This window comes from Engystomops pustulosus, chromosome 6 (genome assembly GCF_040894005.1).
Source record: "Engystomops pustulosus chromosome 6, aEngPut4.maternal, whole genome shotgun sequence".
Taxonomy (NCBI): domain Eukaryota; kingdom Metazoa; phylum Chordata; class Amphibia; order Anura; family Leptodactylidae; genus Engystomops; species Engystomops pustulosus.
The window spans coordinates 81,945,707-81,970,412 of NC_092416.1; the positions used below are offsets into that span (position 1 = coordinate 81,945,707).

The 24,706-nt window shown below is 40.1% G+C and overlaps 2 protein-coding genes across 4 annotated transcripts in view; both read left to right on the forward strand.

The window, feature by feature from the left end:
* The window catches only part of JAM3 (junctional adhesion molecule 3), a 397,725-nt gene extending 387,289 nt beyond the window's left edge, over positions 1 to 10,436 (forward strand). The window contains exon 8 of the mRNA XM_072156770.1: positions 10,425 to 10,436. The gene's annotated coding sequence lies outside the window, so the exon portion shown is untranslated. The remainder of the gene's footprint in view (positions 1 to 10,424) is intronic.
* HSPBP1 (HSPA (Hsp70) binding protein 1) lies at positions 277 to 21,064 on the forward strand. Of its 3 annotated transcripts, none has more exons than XM_072156771.1 (8): positions 277 to 435; positions 1,810 to 1,938; positions 8,315 to 8,498; positions 9,124 to 9,348; positions 9,910 to 10,065; positions 11,505 to 11,601; positions 13,488 to 13,599; positions 20,801 to 21,064. In XM_072156771.1, the coding sequence occupies exons 2-8, from the start codon at positions 1,822 to 1,824 to the stop codon at positions 20,876 to 20,878; spliced, it is 969 nt and encodes a 322-aa protein (XP_072012872.1). In that variant the 5' UTR covers positions 277 to 435; positions 1,810 to 1,821; the 3' UTR covers positions 20,879 to 21,064. The 3 variants fall into 3 exon arrangements, with proteins under 3 accessions (XP_072012872.1, XP_072012873.1, XP_072012874.1); XM_072156772.1 differs by lacking the exon at positions 277 to 435 and adding an exon at positions 450 to 547; XM_072156773.1 differs by lacking the exon at positions 277 to 435 and adding an exon at positions 459 to 526.
* The last annotated feature ends 3,642 nt before the right edge of the window (positions 21,065 to 24,706 follow it).

Consider the following 24,706-nt stretch of genomic DNA (forward strand, 5'->3'; position numbering starts at 1 on the left):
TGCCACTTCAAGTGGTAGGTTTCCTTTAAATGTATTTGTTTTAATTGATCTAAGAAATAATTTTTTGCATTCTACACTGTGGTTATTGTTCCCGTTTTTGTGGTGTAATCTGCACCTTGTAACAGTTATCTCCGCACTTTTCTAATAAAATTTACAAATGTAAATAAAATATCCCTTTAGTCCAGATCCCACAATGTATCTACATCAATTCCCGACGTTTGCACTGGGCGGTCAGTACACATAGTAACCACTAGGTGGCGCGCTGTCTATGCTGTGTATAGCAGGCTGCGGGGCGGAAGGAGGAAGAAGCTTCTGGAAGAGCCTGGATGTGCGGAGTTATATATAATACACGTGCTGCTGGGGCAGAGGAGGAGCAGGGCTGTCATAGTCTATACGTAGAGAAGGAGCACACAGGATCCCCCTGGCTGATTGCAGGTACGTGTGACACCACACCTACTAAGTATAGCTACACGTCTAGATCAGAACTACGATTCCCGGCATGCTCGGATGTAGCAGCATGTAGTGGGTGAGCTCTATATGAGACTTGGTAAGGCTCAGGCTTCTGTGCGGGCTGTTCTGTGCCAGGCATCGTGCTCTGTGCCTGCTGTTCCGCTCACCCGGATGTATTTTACATGCGCAGCGCATCCTGGGAGCTGTAGTTTTTCCAGTGCGATGTGGATGTAGATATGGTTAGATGTGCTGGTTTGGTTATACAAGAGAGGAAGGGCGGGCAGTTAGTAATTGTTCTTCATCAATTGGCAGCTTTTATGAAGTTTAACTGTTAACTGCTCTAAATTGAACCAGTCCGGGTGATTTGCGACACTAAACCACCCACAGGTCCTTATGTTGGTTTAGTGTCCCATATCCTTCCATTTATGATTCAGTAAAAAAAACCCAAACATTATATTTACCTTGTTCCCTCTGCGTCTGCGCCTTGTAGCAAGTGAAGCTGGTGTAGTAAAACAATTTGGGGCTTATGGCGTTTAGAGATCCGAATCAAGATGATGGGTCCTCTTTAAGCAGTTCAGTCTGGTTGTGAAATATAACTACAGGCGGTCCCCTACTTAAGGGCTGCAATGAAGCTTTATTTATAATCCTTGGTCCCATTACAGCAAAAAATTTTGAAACTCTACTTGTCACTGGGGCAGAAAAAAAATTTGTCTAGAAATACAATTATAGAATTTACAGTTTCGACTTGCATACAAATTCAACTTAAGAACAAACCTATGGACCCTATCTTGTATGTAACCCGGGAACTGTCTGTATATTTTCCTGTACATAACCCGGAGACTGACTGTTTTGTCACAGATTGTCAGCTCTTGTATCTGTCTTCGGAGGGGCTCAGTCTCCTTTCCCTATAATCCAGATGTGAACGAACATTGCTTCAGCTAAGTCCTGCCACCTAAAATCTCCCCTATGTTGACGGGCTTTAAATAAACCCCTTTTTGACCCCTGGCAAATCAAATGTGTTTGGATTGTCACAAAAAATTTTGTGCAATTCCAGAAATGGCAGGAATATGGCATGTAAGATCTATCCGTGCCAAAAGGGAACGGTGCGAACCCTTGCTTAATGATCTATTTTATCAGATGTCACGGAAACCCCTGTTAACATCGCATTTTTAGCATTTTTTTTTTTTTTCAATTGCTTTGCGCTGTATGCGGTGTCCATCAACCAGAATATTACTGAATACTTCTGTGGAAAATAACTCCTGTACCTGAATAACTCTTGGAGACTTCACTTTTTTTTTTTTTTTTTAAGAAATATGATCATCCGATATTACAAATTTCTTTTTCTTTTATTGTGAACAGGAGAAATTTATCATGGCTGAACAAAGCGGCAGACGACATCCGCACAGTCTACAGGGCTTGTTACAGATGGCCATTGAAACTGGAACAGAATCGGGCAGCACACCCCAGATGGGACAGATGTCAGAAGAGGTACAAAACTTGTACGGTACCACACTGGGATGGTACACACAGGTTTTTCGATTAATGTACAAAATGCCATAGACCTTGGTAACCTGCAGTTGTCTAGTAATAATATAGCTTTAGGATAAGATGGTAGGCAAAGGAAAGTTAAGCATCAATGCTAGGCTTGACACTTGGCATCAGTGTGATGTAATGTTTTCTAAACCAATAACCTAAAGCAAACCTTTATTTCACATTGCCTGGCACCCTGCCAGCAGTGTTTGGTGAGACCCGGGAAGAGGAACAGCTCCACCTGCCTGTTTCTCAGTCTTCACGATGAATTTTTCCTCTCCTCCACACGCTTTCAGCTCCCAACTCTCTCTCTGTCATGTCCATTAAGCAGGCAGGGAATGGAATGGTGTGGAGGAGAGAGAATGCATGAGGGGACTGAGACTGGCTGCTGCAACTGCGTGATTTGCCCCAGTAGTAGTTCTGCAGCAATGCTCCAAACATCAGAAACCAGCCAAAATAGATGCATTTTGTAGCAGGGTGGGGGAACCCTTTGAGTGGAAGCTCAGCCTTCTCTTTACAAAGGCTTCTCTCTGCACTGTGATCCTCTGAATGTACGCACTGCAAATCTGCAGGTAATGCAATGTGTATGGGTGCCCTAAATCTGCCTCTGTGACATTCCACAGTGTTTTAAAACAAAGCTCAATAAATGAGTTAGGCTATCTGAACTCAAAAGTTGTGAGAAACTTTAAAGGGAACCGGTCACCTGGAATGTCATTTTCGTCTGTTAACAGGTTCCTATTGCCTATGCTATGCTAATTTTTAAAGATGCTTTTGTCAGCAGAATCATTTCAGTAGTTTATATAAGTTTAATTCACATTACCTGGCTCCCTGCCAGCAGCGTGTTGTGTGTCCCAGGGGAATGGCAGCTGCAGCCTGTGTCTCCTCTTATCCACCTCCTGCCCTACTTCCTGTCATATACCTTGAGCAGGAGGGGTATAGAGTAGAGGAAGAATGCATGAGGAACTACAGCCTACCCTCCCCTGGAACTCGCCACAACCTGCTGGCAGGGAGCCAGATAATGTGAATTAAACTTGTATAAACTACTGAAATGAACAATTAACAAAGTTATTTTTGAAATCCATATAGCACAGGTTATTGGAACCTGGTTTTTTTTTTCAAGGCTGACTTGCTTCAGTCTTGCATATGTTTTTCATTGATCTTCATGACCTATAGTCTGAGTGATCCAAGAAAATTGGAACTGTCTAGGAGATGCTATAGTTCTTAAATGAATGGACACATGGTTAAAATAATGAACATGAGGTCAGTAAGTTTAATTTGGTGTAATGACGTCTGCGTTGAAAATTCCAGTTTACTGTCTGTACTTTGAGAGGTGAAAACCTTTTAGTTTCAATGTAAAAAGTTCCCAAGTTAGATATGACAGTTTCTACATATCCCTCATCACTGCATTAGGTAGTTTGTTTCGGATTTCAGCCAAAATGGGTATTATGTTAATTCTGTGATCTGGCCAACCTCCATTAAGAGTTTAGATAGGAATTATGTTCACAATGGCTTTGCATCTTATCCATGCATGTTTTTTCCCCCAGCCTGTCTATCAGCGCAGAGCTGCAGTCTGTTCTCCAGATTTAATCCTTCATTCTGTTATAGCAACCCCTGGTATTTCTGTCTTAGTTTTTCTTGTCGTTAACATACAACATGGCATTAAAATTTTACATATTACAAATCTTTTATACTGAATGTTTTAAAAAAAATTCTGCGTGCCATTGAGTAACTAGTGCAGAGAGTGGTTCAGAACCAATCCCAGGCCTATGATTAATGTGATGCAATATCTCAGGTAGAGGTCAGGGCAGACGGATTAATCTAAAGCAATGCAGAGGTCGGGAGAAATGGGTATGTTTACAATAAATTGGGTAAGTGAGTAAACCGTGAATGGTAACCTTGCAGGGGTTTTCCAGTAATTTTTTAAAAGGTCAGGGCAGATGTAAGAAAACATGTCTGCCCTGCCCTGGCTGAGTGTCCACAAACATAAAAGGTGCCATAGCGCGGGCAAGTGTACGCTTTGCTTTTTTTGACTGCCCTAGGAACATGTTCTGTTTCCTTAGTGCACACAGATGTAGTTCATCACAATTGTGTATTTCTGTGTTTGTGTCTTTGGCACTACAGATGCATTATATCATTCCATGGTATGCTACCAGCAGCGCAGATAAGTGCCCTCACTTTACGTGCTGCTCACTGATCTTAAGCAGATGGAGACTAGGAAAGAGCTTGCCCTGCAGACACATTTCTATTTTCTGGTTTTAGATTGTGGTGATATAAACCAGTGTATGCCTATGTAAACAGGGCTGAAAGCTCTAAGGATCCTTGTGTTGCTCTTACAGATTCCCCCTTTATAAGATTAATCACTCCTGCATGGTCTCTGGACTTGGAGTATTGCAGCAGCAACAAGGTGTACACTGCCTTAATAGTCCATCTTCAAGCTCTCTGGCTGGGCAGCGAAGCACATTGTAATCTCCATATAAATCACCATTTTTTATATTTTAATTCTTTAAGATGCAGTCATGTAAAGTACAGTAATTGGTGTCTAATAGAGGGAATATCTGCTTGGCTAAGCTGCACTAAATGTGCATCAATTAAGGGGATGGTTATTAACACAGAATATCGTTCTTACAGAGTTGGGTCACATCTGCTTGTTTTATGGCTATTTTTACTAGATGCACTGGGCAGTGCTGGTATCTGTAGTACTATGCTGCACACGGTCAGCAGCTTCAATAACTTGATATTCAATTTATAATTTTCATTTCTTGTTGAAGATGGGAGTAAAACAGTAGTACATCACCTGTAGCTACAGGTTAAATGGGCGATGGGAGTGCTTTGTAGCAGAGTACCTGAAAATTATAAGTGTTTTCTCTCTGTATGATCAGATTTTCATTGGCAGGAATCAATCTTTATAATGTTCTTTAGGACTTGATGACCAATAACTTTTTGTCCTTATTCATTCTCAGGCTATCTGCACGCAGCAGAATGGCTACAGAATTTATCCCTGGATTTTTATAGCGTGCTTTTGTTGCTGCAGATAGGCAGAGCTTTGCATGGGCAGAATATTGGGTAAATTTACCAATACAGGCAGTCCCCAGGTTACATACAAGATAGGGCCTGTAGGTTTGTTCTTAAGTTGAATTTGTATGTAAGTCGGAACTGTAGATTTTATCATTGTAATCCCAGGCAAAAATTTTTTGGACTCTGTGACAATTGGATTTTAAAAATGTTGGGTTGTCATAAGAATCAGGATTAACACTAAAGCTTCATTACAGACACCTGTGATAACTGTTACAGCTGATTATTGTAGCCTAGGACTAAAGCACAATAAATTTACCAATATCCAGAGGTCCGTTTGTAACTAGGGGTCATATGTAAGTCGAGTGTTATTAAGTAGGGGACCGCCTGTATACATATATGAAAAGTTCTGCTTTATTGATATGTGAAATTAATCCTCCTGTCTCTTACCTCGTCAGTCAAACATTCCTGACCATAAAATAGTTGCAGATGGAGGGTCATGTGATCTCTACCTGTCCATGAGCAATCTGCCCTGCCAGGACTTTGATAGTATTCATGTATATAAGATCAAAGTCCTGGCTGGGGTGTTTGCTCATGGACAGGTAGAGATCACAAGACCCTTCATCTGCAGCCACTTAATGGACGCAAATCTTGCTGATGAGGTAAGAGACAGGAGGCTTCACTCTACATCAGTAAACTGGTGCAGGATTTTTAATATATGTATATTTGTAAATTTGCCTATCCTGCCCCCCAAACCTACATACACATTACAAAAAACATTAGGTAAAGTGGCCAATCCCTTCAACCCTTCCCGACATTTGACATAAAAGTACTGTATGGCGGGAGGTGCGTTCCGGCATTTTGCAGTACTATTACGTCGTGCTTTTGGCGCCGGCTCCTTAACTGAGCCGGCGTCAGAAGCTGCGGGTGTCAGCTATATATTATTCAATTGTGTTTGTTTAAACCCTTACATGCTGCGGTCACACTTGACCGCGGCATGTAAGGGGCATTTCATGGGAATCGGCAGAGGAGCGCTTGTTCAAACCAAACTATAAAAGTAAAGAAAAAAAGTTAAAAACACTTACCGTATATACTCGTGTATAAGCCGAGTTTTTCAGCACAAAAAATGTGCTGAAAAACGTCCCCTCGGCTTATACACGAGTCTATTGTTTAAAAAAATTACCCAGTTAAACAAAATAAACTTAAATAATCACCCTCCGACATCAGCGCGACTCCCCGATGCCGGCGCGGCTTACCGATATTAGCGTGTCCTGTCTTCTTTCCTCTCCGCTGCTCCTCTTCCTTCTTCCGGCATGGATGCGGCCGCGCATACTATGACGTCAGCAGCGGCCGCGTCATAGTATGCGCATGCTAGAAGAAAACATGGCTGCGTGCATGCCGGAAGAAAGAAGAGGAGCCGCGGAGAAGAAAGAAGACTGGGACATCGGGGAGCCGCGCTGACATCGGGGAGCCGCGCTGACATCGGAGGGTGAGTATTTAAGTTTTTTTTTTTTTTTTAAGGTCCGTGGGTGCAGGCTGGCTGTATACTATTAGGGCTTGCTGTTATGTACTAGGGGCTTGCTGTATAGTACTAGGGGCTTGCTGTATAGTACTGGGGGCTGGCAGGCTGTATACTACTAGGGGGCTGCTGTATACTACTGGGGGCTGGCAGGCTGTATACTACTGGGGGCTGGCAGGCTGTATACTATTGGGGGGGCTTGACCAATGCATTTACCACCCTTGGCTTATACTCGAGTCAGTAGTTTTTCCCAGTTTTTGTTGGTAAAATTAGGGGTCTCGGCTTATACTCGGGTCGGCTTATACTCGAGTATATACGGTAATAAAAACACTTTTTTTTTTATAAAAAAAAAAAGAATTAATTAAATAAAGTTAAAGTCCCCTAGACACAAACATTCCCTATACACCTCTAATAAAGTAAAAGAATCGCCTAAAAAAAAAAAGCACATATTTGGTATCACAGCGTCCGTTACAATCTGTACAATAACTCGGAAACATTATTGGACCCGCTCGGTGAACGCTATAAAAACAAAAACCTAAAAACTGCCAAAAATGTACATTTTTCATAAAATCCCTTCACAAAAATGTTCGAAAAATATTATCTCCGAAAAGATTGCGATACAAAAACAAATGAGATTTTCTTTTATATTTTGTTTTTGCCCAGTAAAATTATATTTAAAAAAAACTCTATAAATGAGGTATCACCGTAATCGGAGTGATCTATAGAATAAAGATGATATAGTATTTTTAAAAATTAAAAAAAAAAGGAAAACAAAATTGACAATTTTCTTTTCTAAAATGACCCACTAAAATAAAGTATTTGTAAAGTGCATCTCCTGTCGCAAAAAAGAAGCCCTTATATGTCCAAATAGATTGTATAGCCTTTATAAAGGGACAATGCATAATCTGCTATTAATGGCGCAGCTTCCCTTCAATGCCCTGGCGTGTGCCCATACAGTAGGGTACCACCACATATGGGGTATTGGGTATCAAACTTTTTGGTATTTTATACACTGAGAATTTGTACATTTTATGAAAAACACATTTAGCCAAAAAAATTTTAATTTCCAAATTGGATCCGATTTAACCCCCGTTAAACAATAAAATGGTTAACAAACTTCATAAAAGTTGTTTTCTGAATGTTTAGGGGTGTGGTTTTTATAATGGGGTAATTTATTGAGGTTTACTTTTATTTAGGCCTCTCAAAGTGACTTGAAATGTGAGCAGGTACTTCAATAGCGTGTTTTTGCGTTTTTTAATGAAAATGTGAAAAATGACGCCTAATGTTCAAAGCCCCATAACATCCTATAAAAATGAGAATATGCATAAAAAACCATGGATACATAAAGTAGACATTTAGTGAATGTTAGTTATTAATTATTTTTGCAGTTATGACAACGTATGGAAAAAGTAGAACAATTTGAATTTCAAAAATTTAGAATTTTTTCAAACTTTCACCAAATATCTGATTTTCTCATAAATAAATGCAAAACATACAACCAAAATTTTTTAACGAACATGAAGTACAAAGTGTCATGAGAAAACAATTACAAAATCATTGGGATATGATAAAGCGTTTCAAGGTTATAACCACTTATAATGACACAGGGCAGATTTGAAAAAATGGTCCGTGTCAGGAAGGTGAAAAGGTGGCTTTGGCGTTAAGGGGTTAAATGAGGCATGTTAACTGCCCCTTTTATTCCAGCACCTGTAGCCCAGTCCTGGTGTTGTGCTCAGTCAGTCATAGCGTCGATGTTTTCCTTTGCCTGTTACTAATTTATCATACTTTTCTCTTTGGGGTTAGAGAAGACAATGGCTACAAGAAGCTATGCACAATGTGTTTTCTGGCCAGACAGATGAAGTACAACAAATAAAGGAATGTCTAAAGGAACTAAGCCGTGAAACAAATGATGAAGATGGGAAAGAGCGGAAGGAGACTGCACTAGAGTTGCTGGCAGACCTGTGTGAAAATCTTGATAATGCTTCTGGTAAGATAAATGAGGAGTTCTTATCCCACCACCCTCTGCTAGAAACTAGGTAGATGTAGTATCTGTGCCAACAGTTTGAAAGTGAGTGTGGAAGGAGAGTACATGTGATGTCAGGGTCCCCTAGCTAGGACTTGAAAAGGCTAAATTGGTCACTTCTAGGGTTTGGTGCATCTTCTCAAGATCTACAGCAATCAAATTGCAATAGTTTGTAATCGGTTCAACGTTAGACCTTTGTGCCTGTCCCCAATCCTGATAATGAGGTTACCACAGCGCCATAGCCCTCAGTACAGCATTGCTGTGCCAGTGTATGAGCTGGCTTCGCTTGTATGTCACACTATATGCACCCAAGCACCTTTCTGGAATCCTGCAAGTGGAATGGGTACTTTATTGATTCATTCTAATAGTGACTAAAATATGTAACCTGCTGTCCATTGATGGTGGCAGAACAGCAGCTCTCAAAAATAGCTATTGCTTTCCTAGTGTGATAGAAATGTATTCTTCCAGATTTGTCAACGTCATACTAGGATCGTTGGACGTTCACCTTCATTGACCCTGATAATGCTCAATGTTAATGCAGCGTGCATGTTTTGTTTTTTTTTTAATGGAGACCTTTGAATTTTCACAGATTTCTGTAAGCTGGGTGGGATGGATTTGATGCTGAATCGTTATTTGAGTTGCCCAGAGGCTGAACTCCGCTGGCGAGCCGCTGACCTGATTGGTATTTGCAGTCAAAATGTGCCTGTCGTTCAGGAGACTGCACTGAGCCTTGGTGCTGTGGACAAACTCTTGAAATTGCTGGATCTTGACGGGAATGAAACCGTCAGAATAAAGGCACTTTTTGCTATTTCTTGTAAGTGTTTGTCATGATGTATTCAAATGTATTTTCTGAATTGGAAGGTGAAATGTTCCCAGGCCCCTAGTTGTGAATACAGACGGTCCCCTACTTAAGAACACACAACTTACAGATGACCCCTAGTTACAAAGAACCTCTCAATGTTAGTAATTTACTGTACTTTAGCCTTGGGCTACAATAAACAACTGTAACAGTTATTAAAGGTGTCTGCAATTAAGCTCAATAGTTAATCCTAGTTTTTATGACAATCCAACATTTTTCAAATCCAATTGGGGTTACAATTCTAAAATATACTGTTCCGTATTTACAAATTCAATTTAAGAACAAACCTCCACAACCTATCCTTTACATAACCCAGGGACTGCCTGTACCAGTAGTGCCACCTAGCTTTTTGTACTGCAGTTAATGAACATTCTCAATTGTTTGCAAGTGGAACAGATATTCTACATGATATAAATGGTGTACTAAGTTGCTATACACATTGTGTTACCAAGGTCACTCTTTTCTTCTCGTGTACCCAGTTACTTGACTACTGACCCATTGATTATGTTCTTACAGGTTTGGTACGGGAGCAGGAGTCGGGACTTGCTGAGTTTGTCAAGTTGGATGGATTTTCTGTGCTGATGCGTGCCATGCAGACTGATATAATGAAACTGAAGATGAAATCGGCGTTCTTGCTGCAGAATCTTCTGATGAGCCATCCGGAACATAAAAGTAATAATAATGGAAAGGTTTTACTGTAGCTCATATTTGCTTTCATTTGAAACATTAATTCTGCATATGGGTTGTCTAATTTGGGAAACTATTTTTATGAATCCTAAGTTGATCTAGAGGGATCCTCTTCATTTTCTGTGAAAGGGAGCACTTTGTGATGAGCCTGTTATGAAAGAACCCTTCTTAAAAATAGTGAGTGTCCAAAACCCCTTTGAAGGCACTAACATTGGTCAGAAATGTGCCTTACCATTGATGGTCCTGTCAATTTCATGGTCTTATCCTGCAGTTATACTTCTGGTGACTCTGGCTGCAAGATCAGACTATGTTATATTTGGTGTGTTACCATACGGACACATGAGGGAGATTTCAGTTCTAGAAGCATTGAAATAATCAATTTTTCTTTTTTGCGCATTGCAAGACCTTGCAATTATTTTTGTCACTACACCACCCCCACAAAAAAGTGGGCTTGATGGGGTGTGGCTGCCGAAAGAGTGGGCCAACAATGGGTGTTCCTGCCTGTTCCTCTTCATGTATCCTCCTAGGGAGGGCGTGGCCTTTATTATTCTCTGGCGTATGATAAATTCCCTCCATAGATCTCTGGAGCAGCTGTAGACCCCAAATTGTTAAAATGGTATTGTTTTATGGTCGTTATTTTAATCAATGGAGCAATACAAAAATAGATTATACATGCAAGGTATTAAATATTTGTAATTTATTAATAACCCAAGATTATTAACACACTTGAGCTTTTTACCTTGAAATGAAAACTTTGAACTATTTATAGTACAATGAAAGTATATCTTGCACACAGAACATTCGCCAACAAAGACTAGAGTGCGTGTCCATTCAGATCTTTTACTTTCCACACCTATAACTTTATTGTCTTTGAAAAGGCAGGAAAAGACTTGCCTGGATTACTGCACTGTACATGTGGAAAAACTCAAATCAACTTTGTAAGAACACAAGAATTCTATCCAATGTTGATGCTGCTTTTGGCATAGGGAAATTTCCAGGAATCGATATCTTTTAGTCCAGAGAATGTGACATGTGTTTGATATATACTATCATGCATAATCCTACAAGACTAATGCAGTGGACACCATTTAGGATATTCATTTTAGACAAAAGATAACATATAACATGATGGTTATAGTCTCTCGATGTGATGAATAATTTAGGTCCATGGGGTCATTGACTTATTTGTTATCTGTTGTCACAGAACCGATGTAAACTTGTCATACTTCTGTCCCCTAAAAGTGGCATAGCCTCATGCAGAGTAACTGAATGATCTGCATTTGTTTATCTGCATAGGATTCTTTAAAATCGTGGTGTCCCGAAGAAATGAAAGCACATGACTAAGTGAATGATGAATTTGCTCAGTTTTTAAAATCATTTACATTGCTTTGGTTGGAGCTGTAATGGCTTGTGTTTGTTTTCAGGTACTTTGTGTTCTATGGGGATGGTCCAGCAACTGATCTCTCTGCTTCGAACGGAGCACAGTCCTTTTCATGAACATGTCCTATCTGCTCTGTGCAGGTAATTTCCACTTTCCTTGCACTGAATATCTCCAGTATTTGACTTCACAATTTGTCAGTCTACATTATAGAGTATGTGTGTTATGTACTGATTTGTACTTTTACATAGAGTACTATATTCTATAACTGAACTTTTAATTTGCTATTTCATAATCTAGGATAAGGCATCCTAAACCTCTTTAACTGAGGCTTGGGCTTCCCCATTGGCTTAAAGGGGTTTTACTAGGTTGACATTCACATTTGATGCAATTCATCTTCCATATACATACAGTATTTTTCAGAATATAAGAAGCACCCCAGATTTGGTCATCCAAAAAAAGGAAATATTTATATTTAAATGTATATTTGCCATGATTTAAAAATTTCCTGTTGGTTACACACAGCTCTGCTACATCCATGTACAAACCCACACAACTAGTCCAACTTCTTTGACTTGTCTGGTGCCATTCCCTGGCAGCATGAAAGGGATTAAGGACTTGCATTGACGGAGGAAGCATGTGATCAGTCACATGCTTCTGACATTACTCCAGGTCCTGCGGAAAGGCTGTCCGGACGAGGAAGGAGAGGTGAGCAGTCCAGAGGCTCAGCTGTCTGGTGATAAGATTTGTCAGCGCTTCAACCAATCTCCATTACAGCAGACAGGAGTTTCTGGCTGTGCTGGATCCTTCAGACTATAAGAAAGGGGCACTTTTTATAGCAAGATTTTTTTATTTTTTTTGTGTGGGATAAAAACTGAGCGCTGTTCACCCCTCCCCTCTCCAACAGCACAGCGGTGGCACTGTTACACAGCGAAATATAAGACTTGTATAGGTCCTATATTTCACCATGTCCAGGCACCATAGACGTCAATGGGGACCATTATGCAGCCGTATATCTGTTCCCATTACATTTATGGGAATAAGCCCTTAAATGTAGTCATGTGGTCTTTTAGAAATGAAGGACAGCTGTCCTTGGTGCTACTGCATGTTTCACGACCATCCTGTGGTAATTAACGCTGAATCCAAGTGGGTACTTCAATAGTAAATGCCTGCCCACCAGCGGGTCGTTTAAAAGGACATCTTTTCTTTTTTTTTTTTTTTTAAAGGGACAGCATGGCAACATTTATGGGAAATTATATTCACACAGGTACCTTGCACCACACCACAGGCTTGTGGGAAATCGTCCGTGCACCTAAAATTGTAGTGCACAGTTTAGACCAATTAAAAGTAGAATTCATCATCACAGTGATAAATCTGGCGTGGCAAAAGACTAGTGTTTTCCAGCTAGAAACTAGCTGAACCTGAGACTCATTGTTAAATTTCCCCCCAATGTTTTATTGTGAGAGTTGGGGGACTCCCTCCGATGGGTGCTGTCACAGGCTCTTTGGCAGGACGAAGTAGGAGTGGAGTAAGGGCTGCTGGGGATATGCATTAGTGTGAGCCGACTGCACACAAAGGGGCTCTGGTGACTCCCCCTTCCTCAAAAGCCTCTCTGGCTTATTAGTATATTTTTAAAAGTTCACTTTTACCAAAACAAAATGAAAAACAGATTCAGGCAGAGGGTGAATTTGTATGTAAGTTGAAACTGTATACTTTATAATTGTAGATCCAGACAAAAAATTTTTTGGCCCCAGTGACAATTGGAGATTAAACATTTTTTGCTGTAATGGGACCAAGGATTATCAATAAAGCTTCATTACAGACACCTTATAGCTGATTATTGCAATCTGGGACTATAGTAAAACATTCATAAAGCTTCACCAGAGGTCAGAGGGGTCTGTCTGTAACTATGGGTTGTCTGTAAGTCGGGTGTCCTTAAGTAGGGGACCGCCTGTATACAATAATATAGAATATCTAATTTGTATCTGAAATCGGCTTATATCTTAATATATTCCTTTTTCATTTCCAGCATGGCAACAGATTTCCCACAAGGAGTAGAAGAATGTCGGGTGCCTCAATTGGCTTTTGAAGAGCTGCTCAAACATAGATGTCAATTGGTGCAAAAACAAGAGGAATATCAGGTAAGGGCTGTTTCTAGTCACTGACTAAAGAGATCAGCAGTCTAATTCTTTCATACTTAGCTCTGACCTCCATTCTTGGAGGCTTCCACCTCCTCTTTGGGTCTCATCTGTAGAGAGCTGGAGACTGCTGTTATAAGATTTAGTGCAGGAATTATTCTCTGGGTAATCTGAGGATTTGTACATCTTAATAGTATAAAAAGTAAAGCTGTTTCTGTCTTCATAACCCTCCTGTGATCAGGAGATATAATTGCAAGGCACCTGGCAGTAGCAGGAGGCCCCCCTCACTCTCCTCTCTGCAATAGCCACCAAAAATACAAAGCATGAACGTTGCTAAAACAGGAAAATATTGTCATGTAAAAATGTGCTGAACGTTTGGAGTTTGACAAACTAAATATGTCTTTTCCTCCCCGACCTGCCATCGCTTATAGTGTAGTGGCATCTTGTGCACTCCCGCCTCCATTTCTTTCTGACCCATTTCGTTTCTGACCTCCGCGCCAGAAAAAAGTTGAAAATATATATATATATATATATATATATATATATGTATGTATGGGCGGTCCCCTACTTAAGGACACCCGACTTACATACAACCCATAGTTACAGACAGACCCCTCTGACCTCTGGTGAAGCTTTCTGGATGCTTTACCATAGTCCCAGATTGCAATGATCAGCTGTGAAGTGTCTGTAATGAAGCTTTATTGATAATCCTTGGTCCCATTACAGCAAAAAATGTTTAATCTCCAATTATCACTGGGGCCAAAGTTTTTTTTTTTTGGTCTGGATCTACAATGTTAAATTATACAGTTTCGACTTGCATACAAATTCAACTAACCCGGGGACTGCCTGATATATATAATTTTATTTTTTTTACCTCCTCCGACTTGGGTCTGAAAGGGGGTGTGGTTATAAGTTCACAGTTGCAGCGACACACATACTATAGACATTCAGCATTTTTCTGGTGCCTCAAAGTGTCAGTGCCTAGATCAAAAGAAATTTTTTTTTTTTTTTTTAAATTTTATTTTATGGGAACCTGTTGTCAGAAATTGGTCTATTATACCACTACCAGTATAGTGTCAGGCAGCTGAACAGCTTTTAGATGATGTTTCTTTCATGGCCCAGCTTGGTGGCATCATCCAGAAAATCTCTGAAGTGAGATGTAAATTGGTTGTATAAAGTCAGGGAGCCATGTTATTGGCATCATGCGCTGGACTTGGGAGATCTGGTCAACGATGTCCCTGGATGAAGGACCATAATAACAGCGAATGGGGTGTTCTGAGGAAGGGAAAGCTTGACTACAGTGTTAAACTCTCCGCCTCCTTGACTTCATGATGCCAGGCCATGAAAGAAACCTCATCTAGAAGCTTCTTCACAACATACTGGTAGTAGTTTATTAAGCCAATTTCTGATCACCGATTCCCTTTAAATATTTTTATCTAAAATATTTATAAGCTGAACACCAAAGCATTTAAGGTGCTAAAACGTGAAGGTAGTGATGAGGCATTACAGGATTATAGAGAGAAAAATAAATCCTGTAAAAAGCAGATAAAGGCCGCAAAAATAGAGACTGAGAGAAATATTGCCAGGGAGAGCAAAAATAATCCCAAATTATTTTTCAAGTATATAAATGATAAGAAACTAAAAACAGAGAGTGTGGGTCCCCTTAGAAATAATATGGGGGTCATGGTGGAAGGAGATGAGGAAAGGGCCAATCTACTGAATGTCGCCTTCTCAACTGTCTTTACCCAGGAAAATCCCCTGGTGGAAGACACAATGAGGAATAATGTTAATTCTTTTTATAATGTCAACAGTTTAACCCAGGAAGAGGTACGGCGCCGCCTCGCAACCACTAAGATAGATAAATCACCTGGGCCAGATGGCATACACCCCCGGGTTCTGCATGAATTATGTACCGTGATAGACAGACCGTTATTTTTAATATTTGAAGATTCACTGAGGACTGGTTATGTTCCACAGGAATGGCGCATAGCAAATGTGGTACCAATATATAAAAAAGGATCAAATAGCGATCCTGGAAACTACAGACCCGTAAGTCTAACTGCTGTGGTGGGGAAAATATTTGAGGGGTTTATTAGAGATGCTATCCTGGAGTATCTCACTGTGCACAACCTTATAACCCAGCGTCAGCATGGGTTTATGAGAGATCGGTCCTGTCAGACTAATCTGATTGGTTTCTACGAGGAGGTAAGTTCAAGACTGGATCTGGGGGACGCTGTGGATGTTGTATATCTGGACTTCTCAAAGGCATTTGACACCGTGCCACATAAAAGATTTGTATATAAAATGAGACTGCTGGGAATAGGAGAAAATCTGTGTATCTGGGTAAGTAATTGGCTTAGTGATAGAAAACAGAGGGTGGTCATTAATGGCACATTCTCAGATTGGGTTGATGTTACCAGTGGAGTGCCACAGGGGTCAGTATTGGGGCCACTTCTTTTTAATATTTTTATTAATGACCTTGTAGTGGGTTTACACAGTCAAGTTTCAATATTTGCAGATGATACTAAGCTGTGTAAAGTAATAAATACTGAGGTCGATAGTTTAGCATTACAGAGGGATTTGTGGAAGCTTGAGGGATGGGCAGAGAAATGGTTGATGAGGTTTAATGTAGATAAATGTAAAGTTATGCACTTGGGCCATGGAAACAAAAAGTATAATTATGTTCTAAACGGTCAATTACTTAGTAAAACTGAAGCTGAAAAGGACTTGGGCGTATTGGTGGATGGTAAACTTAATTTTAGTGACCAGAGCCAGGCGGCTGCTGCTAAAGCAAATAAAATAATGGGATGTATCAAGAGAGGAATAGATTCTCATGATAAAGACATAGTTTTGCCCTTATACAAATCCCTGGTCAGACCACACATGGAATATTGTGTACAGTTTTGGGCACCAGTGTATAAAAAGGATATAATAGAGCTGGAACGGGTGCAGAGGAGAGCAACCAGGATTATTAGGGGAATGGGGGGACTAGAATACACTGACAGATTACAAAATTTGGGATTATTCAGTTTAGAAAAAAGACGACTGAGGGGAGACCTCATTACAATGTACAAATACCTGAACGGACAGTACAAGGATCTCTCCAAAGATCTTTTTACACCTAGGCCTGTGACCAGGACAAGGGGGCATCCTCTACGCCTAGAGGAGAGGCGATTTTACCATCACCATAGACAAAGGTTCTTTACTGTAAGAGCAGTGAGACTATGGAACTCTCTGCCGCAGGAGGGTGTTATGGCCGACTCTATGTACATGTTCAAGAGAGGCCTGGATGACTTTCTGGAGAGAAAAAATATCACGGGTTATGGGGATAAAACATTTATTTAATTCTTGAAGGTTGGACTTGATAGACTTGCGTCTCCTTCCAGCCTTATATACTATGATACTATGATAAACTTGTATCTGCTTGTTTTTGTAAAACCGTTAGTCGGCAAAAGAACTGACAGAGCACACCACTTTTTGTACATCTCCCTCACTGTTTTTCTCCTGCTTCCTTTACATATCTTCTGCATTAGGTTGCATAATGCTAAGTTTGACCCTGTATACAGCTGTTCTGTTGTATAATTGTTGTCCTCATACTGATAGTGGCTATTGGTGTGTTTACCATGTATTGGTGTAGATTTGTGTCTTTTCATCCAGGTGTAGCTAAATGGGCAGCTTTTTTGTTAAGAAGATGAAATGCTGTAGGAGACTTGCTATAGGGTGACGGCCCCATTGTACGGGGGCGAGGACTGGTAAATTATACCCTTTCATTCTAAGCTTTTCCCAACAGCTCATTTACTTGTTATCTTTTGATTGGTATCTTAAGGTTGGTTATTTGCATAAAAAAGGCTCATTGTTTTCTTGCACACAGTAATTAAATTCTTACAGTTAATTACTGGAGCCATTTGTCTAATGTGAAAATGACTAGTTTTTGCTGTAATCTGCTTCACCTCTTATTTCTTCTCATTTGGATTTTACAACCATTCGATGAGGATAAAAAATTTTTACATAAAGAGGTTAGAGCCATGCAGGTAGATTACTGCACTTCAAAACATCTTATGTCCTCTTTACATATCGCCTTTGTTCTTGATATTGTTACCATCTGTTGTATTGGTGATGCCGTCTACTTTCACTGAATGGATGACTCTGTTAGTAAAGGCAATTGCTTGAAGAGTGTCTACATTCAAAAATCTATAACTTTTTTCATTTTTTTCGTGTACATAGCTGTGCTTTATTTTCCAAATGTGGTGTAATTGGTTAAAAAAAATTAATATCATAGTTTATACAGTTGAAAAAAGACACATGTCCATCAATTCAACCAATGAAGGGACTTGTGTTATATAGAATTGTTTCCCCTTACTGTCAATCTTATTTAGGTGTAAAAAGGCATTGGGACCCTTCTCCGACGCGCGTTTCGGCTCCAACTGAGTCTTCGTCCACCCCCAGACTAAGGCTCGGTTGGAGCCAAAACGCGCGTCGGGGCGGGCAGTCGTCCCGGACAGTGGAACACCCTCCTCCATCACCTGGTAAGGACTGACATCCACATTACCCGGGATCACCTAGGTTTCACATTCGCCACATAGGCACTATATCTACCGTATATTCCGGCGTATAAGACGACCTGGTGTATAAGACGACCCCCCTACTTTCCTGTTAAAATATAGCGTTTAAGATATATTCGCCGTATAAGACTACCCCTTTTCCAACGCATACAAAACACCGGTAAAAATTAAAAAAAAAAAACAGATTTGAATTTAACATGGTCCTTTTTTTAATTTAAATTCTTATGACATGCAGGTCTATAGCAGGAAAACTGTCGCTCATAAACATAAGGCATACAACAACAACATTACCATCGTTCATTTTACTGTAAATGTTACCATACTGTACCTTAAATTTCAATTTAATTAAATACAGGCAGTCCCCGGGTTACATACAAGATAGGGTCTGGAGGTTTGTTCTTAAGTTGAATTTGTATGTAAGTCGAAACTGTATATTTTATAATTGTAGATCCAGACAAAAAAAATTTGGGCCCCAGTGACAATTGGAGTTTAAACATTTTTTACTGTAATGGGACCAAGGATTATCAATAAAGCTTCATTACAGACACCTTACAGCTGATTATTGCAATCTGGGACTATAGCAAAGCATTCAGAAAGCTTCACCAAAGGTCAGAGGGGTCGGTCTGTAACTATGGGTTGTCTGTAAGTCGGGTGTCCTTAAGTAGGGGACCGCCTGTATTCCATGCCATGTACTCAAAAGCGGGAAAAAAATTCCAAATGCAATGAAAATGGTGAAAAACCGCATTTGCGCCATTTTCTTGTGGGCTTGGATATTACGTCTTTCACTGAGCGCCCCAAATGACATGTCTACTTCATTCTTTGGGTTGGTACGATTAAGGGGATACCAAATTTGTATAGGTTTTATAATGTTTTCATGCATTTAGAAAAATGAAAACTTCCTGTACAAAAATTATTTTTTTGATTTTTGCCAACTTCTGGCGCTAATAACTTTTTTATACTTTGGTGTACGGAGCTGTGGGTGGTGTAATTTTTTGCGAAATTTGATAATATTTTCAATGATATCATTTTTAGGACTGTACGACCTTCTGATCACTTTTTATAGATTCTTTTTATATTTTTCAAAATGGCAAAAAAGTGCCATTTTCGACTTTGGGCGCTATTTTCCGTTACGGGGTTAAACGCATTGAAAAACCGTTATCATATTTTGATCGGGCTATTGATCCACTGATCACTTGTTCAAGCTATTCTTCACCTAATGCAGTGTAATACAGATCCTCTAACACCCGATCGTGGGTGTTAGAGGAGGGTGTCGGCTATAATATATAGCTGACACCCGCAGCTTCTGGCCCCGGCTCCATTCAGGAGCCAGGGACAGAAGTTTGACGTACTATTACTGCATATTGCGGGAACGCACCTCCCGCCATGCAGTAATAGTACGTCAAATGTCGGGAAGGGGTTAAACTTATCTATTCCATCTCAGTCCCTCCAATTGCAATACATTTGATATGTAAGGTTTCCCCTTATGTTCCGTCAGTTGTCCTGGTGAACGACTGCAATTTTTCTGTGTTCCACCGCTGTGTGCGCCTCGCATTTTGTTCTGTGTACCCAATTGTTCCACATTATGTTTTTTAATATATTTCATCAATAAAGATTTACTTTTTTATTTCATTTTCTGTCATAGTCTTTCCTCCCTTCCCTCTTTTGGGGGATACCTTTGGCTTAATAGACTTTCTTGAGGATTAGACCCCGATGCGTAAATTATTTAAGGGGTGCCACTGTGGCATTTAGGTGGGGATTCGGGTCCATTATTTTCATGGTGCCTATTACTCCCCCCCCCCCCCCCCACTCTCCCCTTATATTACTGTTCCTTATTGTTTATTCAAATTGAACCAATGCCTTGTACAGTGGTAATATTACATCCCTATCACGAGAGTCCATACCACTTTTGATACATGACAAAATCCTACTGGCTTTAGAGGCAGCTGATTGACACTGCATGCTGTTATTCAATTTATGATCTACTAGTACCCCCAGGTCCTTCTCAACAAGGGACTCTCCCAGATTTACTTCCCCAAGGACATATTTTGCCTTTGGATTTTTAGCCCCCAGGCTCATAACCTTAAATTTATCTACATAGAACCTAATTTGCCAAGTGGATGGCCAAACACTGTTTGTCCAAATTATCCTGCAGCCTATGAACATCCTCCATAGACTGTATTACACTACATCTGCAAAAATGGTGTCATCTGCAAAAATAGACATAGTGCTATTAATTCCTATCTCTATATCATTAATAAATAAATGGTAGTGGGCCAAGCACATTTGCGTCACTTTTTTGTGGGCTCAGTTTTTATGACTTTCACTGTGCGCTCTAATTTACATGTCTACTTTATTCTTTGGTCGGTACGATCACAGGTATAACTAATTTATATCGGTTTTATTATGTTTTGATGAAACAACAATTTTTTTCCCTACACATACATTTGTGAAAATATTCTACGTACATACTTCGGTGTTTGGGAGGAAAACTTTCTAGTACCGTAAGTAAGGGAGAACTGGAAGTAGTAGCTTCAGTAAAAGAACATGGGGGTTGTATGTTGGCGTACTTCTGTATAGTGCCTACGTATGGCACCTAATTATAGAGATGAGCAATGTTTCTGATCTTTCTTCCGTCTCTCTAGGAGGAGCTGGAATATTGTGAAAGTCTTCTGAAGATCTGTTTTAAAAACCATCCTGAAGATAATGGCACGGACCGGTGATCTTTCCAAAGGATTTACCAACAAGTGGTGCCTCGTGGTGGGAAAGGATACATTTTATGGATAAAACTCCGCTTATTTATGCATAGTTACCCTGATTCCTCTCAGATGTGTTTTTCTTTGTTTCAAAAGAGTCTGAGACAAGTCAGGATTTTTTTTTATAATAAATAAAGACGCTCTGGTCCATTATGTGAATTCTAGTTTTCTTTGCTATGAGCATGTGTAGCTTTTTATATGGACCTAAAGTTTATGGTCCATACTACAGGTCAATTGAATAGTTCTTAACATAGAACCATAACTCACTATTGTCAATTGAGAATATTTATGAAAAAGTCAAAAGCAGCCTGTGGTGGGATGGGGCATTACTGTCTTGTGCACTCACTACAGCCACTGAACTTTTCATAAGCAAAAGTTTGCAGGCTGTTGTGTAATTCTACCCCGGCAGAGCCCCAGTGTATGGTAAATGACCCCCAAGCACATATTTCGGTTGTTGGAATCATAATTGGAGGATTCAAGGACTCTATGGCTTCATTCTTGTCAGACAACCCATTTTTAGCAAAATTCTTTTGCCAAGGCATCTTATAAAAAGGGATGTTCTGTGTACATGGCTAGAATCAAATATGACTTGATGCATCTTAAACTCTTGGCCAAAGAAGTTCCATAAGAACTGGATTTGGCTTAAATCCTTAAATATACAACAGAGGTTGATTTTTTTTTTTTTTTTTTTTTTTTTTTTTTTTTTAATTTCAGAGAGGAGATGAATTGTAATCTGGAGATAGGGGGAGGAAGGATCTGAGGGTTCAACCCCCACTCCCCTTCCCCATGCTGTTCCTTAAGGAAAGGTGGGGGATATTAACATTTTGTATATGGATAATAAAAGATTATACAGTGTAATTCTATCTGTAACCATAATGAATTGATGTATTCATACTGGATTTATGTAAGTAAATGTGAAAAAAATGGCTGAATACGTTGCCATATATATCCAAGTATAAGCCGAGACCCCTAATTTAAACACAAAAACCTGGAAAAACCTATTGACTCGAGTATAAGCTGAGGATGGGAAATGCATTGGTCACAGCCCCCTGAAGTATAGGGGATGAAAGAAGGGTGCAAAGTTGAAACCAACAAGGAAGCATATTGCACACACACACTTTTTGACCCAGATAGGTCAAAAGAAGGTAAAGAAACATTTCACGGCAAAGATATTCCCCCGGGAGCTTTGCTGTACAGACTGGCCAATGACCGTGATCAGTCTGCCCATGCACTTCGCACTGCCATTCTGCGTTTGGTGGTATTGGAGAGAAGAGCGTTTGTAATCGCCTCCGATACTGAATCCGCCCACCTCATCATCCCATAGTGACCCAGAGGAACCCCGAAAAGGCAACTTCGGACTTGTGCTGAAGAAGTGGCTGGGACCCAACATGAGTGACCCCCAGTAACTATGTTGCTCAGCTCCCTGATTTTACGGCCAGTTCTGGTATACTAATGTATACTGTAAGTCTCAGTATTGTATGTTAAGTACAAGGACAATAGAGAGGTCATTGTAGTAACAACAATACATGGGAACTCCACCACCCCTGCCCCTGTACGATGTACCGGTGCAGAAGCCCCCAAGCCAGACTGTATTTTGGATTGTAATAGGTACATGGGAGAAGTGGATTTGTCGGAAAAGGTACTTCAGCCATATAACACCATGCACACCTCCCTGGATGTATAATTTATTTTTAGCTTTTTTTACGATTTACATTGATTTACTCTCCATTATACATTATGCCACATTCCTCTCCTTCCTTTCTGAACCTAGCCATGTTTACAGCCTGCAGATTATTGCCATATATGGGGTATTGCCGTACCCAGGAGAACCCTCGCCAAGGTTTTTTGGGGTGTTTTCTCTCCATTTGCAGGCCGTTGGCAACTTTGTAAGACCCATTTAAATGGCTGCAGCCGTGTGCTGGCAGTTACCTGCCAGCAGTCCTGGGTGGCTAGACTAGGCAGTTTTTCACTAATATGTTAGGGACACACACAAGCACCATATGGAGGAGAACAAGCAGAGGGTTGAGTAGAGCAACAGTAAACCGCTGCCTATTTTGCAAAGAGTTAAGGGTCCTTGAAAGGTGACCAAAAAACACAGATCCTGTGTATTAACCCTTCTGAAGCTGCTGGCGGTGCCGCCATCTTGGATCCGATCGTCGCCGCCATCGGGTAGCGGCGACCGGTTGCCATGACAGCTGCGGGTCTTTGTCAGACCCGAGGCTGCCTAGTTTCTGAATACTGTGCAAAAATGCCATATACTGCAATACAGTAATATTGCAGTATATGGTAGGAACGATCAGACCATCTAGGGTTAATGTACCCTAGAGGATCTAAAAATAGTAAAAAAAAAATTTCAAAAAATTTTAAAAAATAATTTAAAAAACCTAAAAGTTAGGAAACCTACCACTTATGATGGTGCTTCTAAGCACCAAATGCCGTGCACCAGCTCAGGGTGAGCTGGTGCCGGCGCTTCTCTTCGTTATGTTCTTAAACAGTTTTAAAGCATTTAAATGCTTTATTAATCTTCATATCCGAAATAGCTTCACTGCACCGTGGTCCGTGCTTGGTGCACCTTGCACGCAACCACTTCCTATTCAGGTGCACGGACCACGGTGCGGTGAAGCTACTTCGGATATAAAGATCACATAAAAATGGAATAAAAAGTGACCAAAATGTTGCCCAGAAGTAAAAATGTTAGCAATGAAATCGGCTCAGTTTGCAAAAATCACAGTGCCGTACAATAAAGTATGAAAAAGTTATTTTTCTTTTTCGCACACAATCGTTTAACTTTTGAAAATTGGTTTTTAAACGTGTTTTATTTCCAATTTTTCCACATTTGGAATATTTTTCCAGCTTCCCAGTACATGGCATGGAATAATAAATAACGTAAAATTTGTTACGCACAAAATAAGCCCTCACACAGCTGTGTACAGGGAAAGATGAAAAAGTTCTGTTTTTTTAAAGGTGAAGAGCAAAAAATGAGCTAAAAAACCCTGCATCCTTAACCCCTTAAAGGAAACCTACCACATGAAATAGTAGGTGTAAGCTGCAAATACCGAGCACCAGCTCAGGGTGAGCTGGTGCCGGAGCTTATTTTCGTTAGTGTCATAAACCGCTGTATCGTGGTTTAAACATTTTTTAATCTTTATATGTGAAGCAGCTTCGGCGCACCATGCGCGTAACGTCACCGGCTGCCGTTAGCTTCTTCAGATATAAAGATTAAAAAGTGTTTAAACTGCGATTCAGCGGTTTATGACACTAACGAAAATAAGCTCCGGTACCAGCTCACCCTGAGCTGGTGCTCGGTATTTGCCGCTTACACCTACTATTTCATGTGGTAGGTTTCCTTTAACGACCTGGTCTTTTTTTGTTTTTTTCACTCCCCACCTTCAAAAATCTATACCTTTTTTATTTTTCCATGTACAGAGCTGTGTGATGGCTTATTTTGTGTGTAACAAATTGAACTTCATAGCGATGGTATTTAATATTCCATGTTGTGTACTGGGAAGCGGGAAAAAAATTCCAAATGCAGTAAAAGTGGTGAAAAACGCATTTGCATCGCTTCTTGTGGGCTTGGATTTTACAGCTTTCACTGTGCACCACAAATGACTACTTTATTCTTTGGGTCGTTGCGATTATGTGGATAGTAAATTTGTATAGGTTTTATGATGTTTTCATACATTTACAAAAATTAAAACCTGTACAAAAATATATATTTTTTTTATTAAGCCATCTTCTGGCCAATAACTTTTTCATTCTTTGCTGTACAGAGCTGTGGGTGGTGTCATTTTTTGC